The 6,979-nt window shown below is 50.1% G+C and overlaps 1 protein-coding gene across 43 annotated transcripts in view; it reads right to left on the bottom strand.

Moving 5' to 3' along the window:
- ZMYND8 (zinc finger MYND-type containing 8) overlaps positions 1 to 6,979 on the bottom strand; it is a 109,874-nt gene that overhangs the window by 76,961 nt on the left and 25,934 nt on the right. The window contains exon 1 of one of the 43 annotated variants that reach the window (XM_023536098.1): positions 3,125 to 3,373. The exons of 41 other annotated variants lie outside the window; for them this stretch is intronic. Coding sequence is in view for 1 of the 2 variants with exons in the window: in XM_023536082.1 (XP_023391850.1) it covers positions 2,966 to 3,044 (79 nt within the window). In the remaining variant the exon portion in view is untranslated. One more of the 43 variants, XM_023536082.1, reaches the window with a different exon arrangement.

Raw genomic sequence — 6,979 nt, 5'->3', positions numbered from 1 at the left:
GTCTCAGGAAGACACAAAAACCCCTGACTCTGCTCCTGGTTACAAACACACCGACTTCCTCCAGAGTTAATGAGAGAGAATTCAGCAGCTGCATCCAAGGGATATAAATTTAATAGATTCCAAACAACAGACACATCTGTCAACAGCAGAAGCTCTCAATGAAGGCTCTTAGAGAGAAAAAAAGGGCAATGCTGGCTAGATTGAGTGTCTTTCGGAGGTCTGAGAGATCAGATCAGCGTTTTAGCTAAAAAAATCCCTACCCACTCCAGGGGGGGCCAGGCCACTGGTGACAGAATGGTAAGTGTGGGCCTTGCTGTAGTCACAATAACAAAGCCACCTTAACGACCTTTTTCAGAAAGCCAAGTCAAGTTTTCTTTTTCCTTCTTTAAGGATTTAATTCTGATGAGGATGTATTGTTAAACACATTTCATCTATAAACTTGGAACAAGATGATAAAAGCCACCGCAGCCTGAATCACCAGGGAAACGGTTCACCCTAGAGCTGAAAGACGGTTCTGTGAGGTAGCAGGACCTGTGGTTCCACTGGGTTGGCCCAGGGGCAACCCTCTCTGCCTTCCACCCCCGTCCCCCCAACATAAGTCTGGTTCTGAAGGAGTTAAACAGGCCAGGGAGAGAGCTGCCCAGAGGACAGAGCAATGACTCAGGAGAACAGCTTGGCCTGCAGCAGGAAGCAGCAGAATTTTCCCCTCCTGTGACATTTCACTGAAATCTTAATAATATGGGAAGGTCTACGGGTATTAGGAGCCAAGCATGTGAGGAGATGGTTCCCGAACCTGTGTCTTGTAAACCACCAGAAATAATCCTGCTCAGCCCTTCCTAATGTCCGCCGACTTAACGGACGCCTCACTTCAAGATAACCCACAGCCTCTCGGCTTTCCTGAGCCACAGTATCAACAGTTAAGACTGACTTTATTACCTACAAACAACCTACAATGTACCAGGCAGTGTTCAAAATGCCTTTCACTGTCCTTCCCTCTAAGTCATTGCCCAAGATCACACAAGTGGCCGGGCTGGGATTTGAACCCAGGCAGTGGTGTGACCCCAAGGCCCAGGCACAGCCCCATGCCAGGCAGAGGCTTAGCTCTGTACAAGACAACTTCCTAATTCAGGGTCTGTTTTTTAAGAGCACACTCTAGTTTTGCCTTTTTCTTTTCTCAACTGCGGGGCGGGGGGGAGGGGGGGGGAGAAGTTCAACAAGGTGCTCCAGGAACTGGGAGAAAGGTGGGAAACGGCGTGTCGTTCACTGATGCCGCACGCCATTCTCTCGAAGGTGGTCCCCAAGAAGCGCTTTACCTCCCAATCTTGGAAAATCGTGGTGACAGAACCTGGCCTATGCCACAAAATAGGCTGGGGGTGGTGAAGAGGGTCTCCATGTCCACCTCCCCTCCCCCAACACTCCTTTCCAATGTCCATCCAGCCTCCCCAACAGGCCACAGCAGGCACACCCACCCCCACCCACATCCGGCACCTGAGTCACAGCACTCGCCATTCCCCAGAGCCTAGGAAATGACACATCATCCCAGGGAATTGTCTCCTCTGGAGAGGGAAAGGGCCCCAGCTGAAAGGCCGAGGCTGTCTCCACAAGGACCAGCCCTGTGGTGTGTTTTTGTGGGCGTTAAATTTCCTTAATGATGTCGACGGCAAGCCTGCTGGGGCCTGCATGGCAAGAGAAACTCGGCCAACAGGCATCAAAGGCCACAGAAGCAGGGTGACCAACTGGTGGCTAGCCAGAGATGGGCAGATTGCAGGCAAGCCAGAACAAGATGGTCACCCTACACAGAATTCGGGGGCACATACTCTGACAGATCCAGTCCAGATGATGCAGGCAGGGTGTCGCAGTGATGGGGAGCTTAGCTGGGCCGCTGCCCAGCACTGTGGCCTTAAGAAACCTACACTTCCCTATGCCTCTGTTCTTCAATAAGATAGAGATCGTGGTTCTTGTGGATTTATCAAAGGATCGAATGAGTTAATTCAAACTCTTAGCGTAACACCTGGCAAAGAGGACAGTACTCAATAAGTAGTAGCTATTTTTTTAAACCAACAACCATTCCTCCTCCTTTACCACCCCTCTCCAAAAACAGAGCTCGGTTTCTCAGAGGAACATTTTAAATTAATGCCACAAGTTCAAAGTTATGGAAATGCCAGGCTACATAAAGTGGAGACCGGAATCACGTGGTCTCTCCATTCCAATCAGGCTGCAAAGTCCAGGTTTCCTCGGGGGACTGTGAAGGCAGGGTCAGAGGCAGAGACCTGCACTGGCTCAGGCACCAGGTGCAATCACAGCCACCACACCCGGTAACAGCCAGCCCTCACCATGGCCTATGTCAAACATGACCACGTACTGCTCACTGCTCTCCCAGAAGCAGCAAAGCAGAGCATAGTTAATCATTCCAAAGCATTTCCCAGAGACAGAGCAGGTACCCAGACAGGCCTCCCTCCCCAGGAATCTTAGGGCCCTCTCCCGCCAGTAATTACATCATAATGAAACAAAAGCCCAGACCTTCCTCCAGGCCCAAAACAGAAATGAGAAATCAGGAGCGAAGAATGGGGGGTGGGGTGGGGAGGGGGCAAACTGTTTCTCACAGCAGAGAATGCCCAAGTGACAAGGACACGAGAAAAAAACGACTCTCAAGCGAATGGTTTTGCTCACACTTGAACACCTCCTCGACCCACAGCATCTTGGAGACGAGGCTATGGCCCGCTAACTTGGGCCAGCCACAGCCTCCTTTGGAAAGGGGGCTCTCCCCTAAGCTGGCCTTCTAAAACGTCTCCCGCATGTGAACGTTGAACTTCTCACCCAGACCAGGAAAAGAAGGGCTGGAATGGAAATGAAGGAGTGGAACCAAAAGGTCATTTTCAACTGGGGTGAACGTCAAGGCAGGAACCCCGGTTACCTCAGAGACCACGCAAGTGAGGGGCAGGCAGCCCTGGGAAGCGGTGCTTACCTGCCATTGAGAAAGCGCTGCTGCTCAGGGGGCCTAGTCTCTCTTTCAGAGAGAACAGAGGCTCACACACGGCAGACATTCCTGCTTCCGGATCCTCAGCAGCCTCTCCCAGGGGGAGGAGGAAGAGGCGAAGAGGACAGGCTGAGACTCACCACTTACCAGGCCAGCCCGGGTCTTGTACGCACTAGGTCTCCCGACCGGGCGAGGACACCCTCACCTCTCTGCCACCAGGCAGTCCGGGGCAGGGCGCCATGCTTTCATGTCCCCGGGCTTTCGGCTCTAATTTATCACCCAGGAGAGACAGCAGCTCGGCTAGGCTGCACGTCTTCAGCACACAGCACTGCACTGAAGGAGCCATTTATCTCGCCAGATGTGAATCGACACAACAAACTGCAGTTGTTTCTGCTGTGGCTGGAATGAGAATATCAAAGGGACGGGTGGTGCTTTGCATTCTGAAGGTGTTTTTCGTTTTTTGGGGTTTTTTTTTTTAAATAATTGTTTATTGTTCCAAATTATCTTTAGTTCTATGTGCCTCTCCTAGAAATGAGAAAACCATTTTCCCACTACATATACAGTCTCTCTCTCTCTCTCTCTCTCTCTCTCTCTCTCTCTCTCTCTCTCTCTCTCTCTCAATAATACAGAAATGGTGATTCAAGGGCATATTCATATGTAAAAGGTGAACTTCCACACCCTCCTGGCAGGACAGAAATTGCTCCAATTTAGGGAAAAGAGGCTGATTTACCAATGAATTCACTGTTTAGACCTCGACAACTAGAGGCGATGGCAGCCACAGCAGCCCTTACTCCCCCCTCAGCTGGGATGAGGCCTTCTGGAAAAACGACAACATCTCAACAGGAATTTCCTGATTCTAGAATGCCAAGCTTTTTCAAATTTTACAAAGAGGCGGGGAGGCAGAGCCCAGCTCCCTACTAGAAACCACTGCACCCCACCCACCCGCTCCACAGGCCCAGAAGGCTGCGTCCCACGTGTGGACATACATATCCGAGGCCCTTAAAACTCAGCCAAACCACCACAAAGAAAATGTGGAGTAACCGGTTGCCGTTGGCCTTTACATCATAGCTGGCTGAGAAGGTTCGCGGGAAGAGCTGGTTCTGGTGGCTGAAGCCGGGCTGCATTATTTATCCAGGCCGCAGGGACTTTAGTGTGGTGGGCCCCACCCTCCGGGCCGGCTCAGGTTCTGGAAAGCTCAGGTGCCGGTGGGTGGCTTTCAAATAGCCGTGGGGAACTGTGGCATCAGAGGGTCGATTTAGAAACAAAAAGACCGCCTGGGCGGCCGCAGATGAAGCAGAGAGAAGAAAAGGGAAATGAAGAGGCTTTGGGAAAGGTGCAAATGAAGGACCAGGTGTCGCTAATAACCAGGCAACGAACGTTTCCCACCATGTCCCGGGTGGGGTACAGCCCCTCTTCATTAATTAATGAAGACAAGAAAATTCTCTTAAGACACCAGGGAAGGAGGGATAGGCCCTCTACAGTCACCTTGTCATGTTCCTTCGGGGAAGCAAAGATTTCAGACCCACAATGTCACCCAAATTGCCCCGGCCAAAAGGATGCTAAAACATCACCCAGAAATCAATGCGGGGATTCTAAGAATGCGTCCTGTGGCCCACAGGCACGCAAGTGCCCGGCCTCGCCACTGCAGCTGCCTGTAGAAGCAACTTCCATGTCATCGACGGGAATGATGCAAAACCTCGTGAAACAGCCATAAAATGGCATAAAGAAGGAATCACATCTTATGTAGACGCATGGAACAAAATCCAAGTGGGGGAAAAGAAAAAGGCCAGAAATAGAACCCGGGTGAAAGAAACAGGCGCTGCGTGCGTGGGCTCTGGGTTCGCAGAGGGCTGCGGGGTCACCCAAGAAAGCAGGAAACGCTGGACTGCTTTTTGAATCCTTTCTGATCACATTCATGTATTTAACTATGCAAGATATATATTTGAAATGGCTATGGGGAAACAGATGATAACAACATTTATGTAACTCTCACTACGTACCAGACACTGCCCAACCAGGGACCACATCTACATCTGACACCCAGGAGCTCAGAACATGCCACTGGCACTGATCAGGTGCCACTTTTAAGGGGCTCAGGTGTTCAGAACAGTGTAAAGCAGTGGTGCTCAACCAGGTCCCGCAGAAGACACTTGGCAATGCCTGAAGACATTTTTGATTGTCACAACTAGGCAAAGAGAGGGAGTACTACGAGCATCTAGCGGGCACAGAGGCTAGGGCTGCCGCCTGCTACACACCCTACAGTACACAGGACGGCCACGTAACAAAGAATGATGTGTGCAAACTGTCCACAGTACCCAAGCTGAGAAACACTGGTGTAAAATAATTTCCAGTGACCTGCCATTCAGGTTTAATCTTGAGTAAATCCACCACCCACGGAGACATCTACATCCATTAAGTAGGAAACCAACGCCTAACGTGTCACCTGGCAGCTAAACTTCAGATTTCAAAGGGAAGAAAACAATGCGACCAGTCAGTCAACAAATAGTCACTGAACCACTAACTACTAGACTCCTGGGCTACCTGGGGACCTGTCAGGAAGATCTGTTACCCATGGGAAGACAGCCAGAAACAAGTAATACTAATAATAGCTCCCTTTTGTTGACCACTTAGCTATGAGGCACTGTTCTAAACACAAATATCAATTTTCATACTCCGCCACAGTTCCACAAGGAGGTCGGGGCTAAGCATGACCGTTTTACTGATGAGAAAACTGAGGCCCAGGGAAAACCAAGCCCACGGTGAAGTTGCTAGTAAATACAGAATATAAAACATTCAACAGAGAAATGTAGAATAAGAAACAGGTTACAGAGGAACAAAAAACAGAGGAGGAGAAATACCCCCGAACGTGTGAACACATATTGGGGAAATATTTCTTTTTTCCTTCTCAAAGTGGGCTCATGCTTCACAGATACTGTTTACTAAGAAGCTTCTATATGCATCCTCCCAAGAATCTCATGAAGTAGGAAGGGCATCTGTAGACCCATTTTACAGGTGAGACATAGGGAAGCAAAGCAGTCCATGTACTTAAGGCAAGCGGGTCAAGGCAAAATGCCAGGGACGCCGCCTCAACCCAGCCTCATTCCCAAGCCCTAAACTGCACCAGTTATCTGCTTTCCCTCGGGCTGTAAGCATCACTTCCCGCCTTGTAATTCTCTATCACTAAGGGCATGCCTGTCACCAATACAGCACCAGTGTTCGCTGTGTGCGCTCTGGAGCCACACCAGGAGGTCGCAATCCAAGCCGTCGCCTGACAGCTGTGTGTCCTTTGGCAAGTTACTCAGCCTCTCTGTGCCTCAGTCAATTCAGCTGTTAACTGTTCGAATACAGCTAAAAAGGGTTGTTAGGGTTCAATGAGACAATGCATGCATAGTAAACAGCGTCTGGCACAAAGCACCACCAGCTACAACTATTACTATTCCCCTGTGGGGGAGGGGGAGCCCAGGCAGAGAAAAGATAGTAACCCAGAAATCTCAAACCAGTTTCCCCAAATCTTTTTGTAATTTTCACCTCCATTTTACACCAGCCTCACTCTTCCGAGCCTATTTCTGAAAAAGGTTCATTAATGAGAATCACAAACTTATTTTAAGTCCTCTCAGTCTGGCCAGGCTCAAAAGCCCAAAGCCGTTTATTTAGGGCTCAGCATTTCCACCCAGATCAAAGCAGAGCTTCCAGGTGGCCCCCAGTCCCAGCCCCACCCTTCCAGATTGACCTTCATCCTCAGGACTCCTCCCCAAAGGCACTCTCCTCCCTACTCATATGAGGCTCATGGAGCCTAAGAAGCTGGCCTCAGAATCCCCGCAATCTGCAAAATGCACTGAGAATGCCAAACCTCAAAGGGTTGGGATGAAAGCAAGTGCCTACGTGGTGCCTGGAACATAAGAAGTGCTCTGCGAATGCGTGTTCCTTCCTTGCCCCACGTCACTTCTGCCAGTTCAGTTGCCACCTAGATCCAAGCCCCATGACTGTTCACTTGCCCCTATA

Source organism: Pteropus vampyrus, unplaced genomic scaffold (assembly GCF_000151845.1).
Source record: "Pteropus vampyrus isolate Shadow unplaced genomic scaffold, Pvam_2.0 Scaffold147, whole genome shotgun sequence".
Lineage (NCBI taxonomy): Eukaryota > Metazoa > Chordata > Mammalia > Chiroptera > Pteropodidae > Pteropus > Pteropus vampyrus.
Note: the sequence above shows the minus strand (reverse complement) of the source record. Positions and strands in the feature narration are given on the sequence as shown.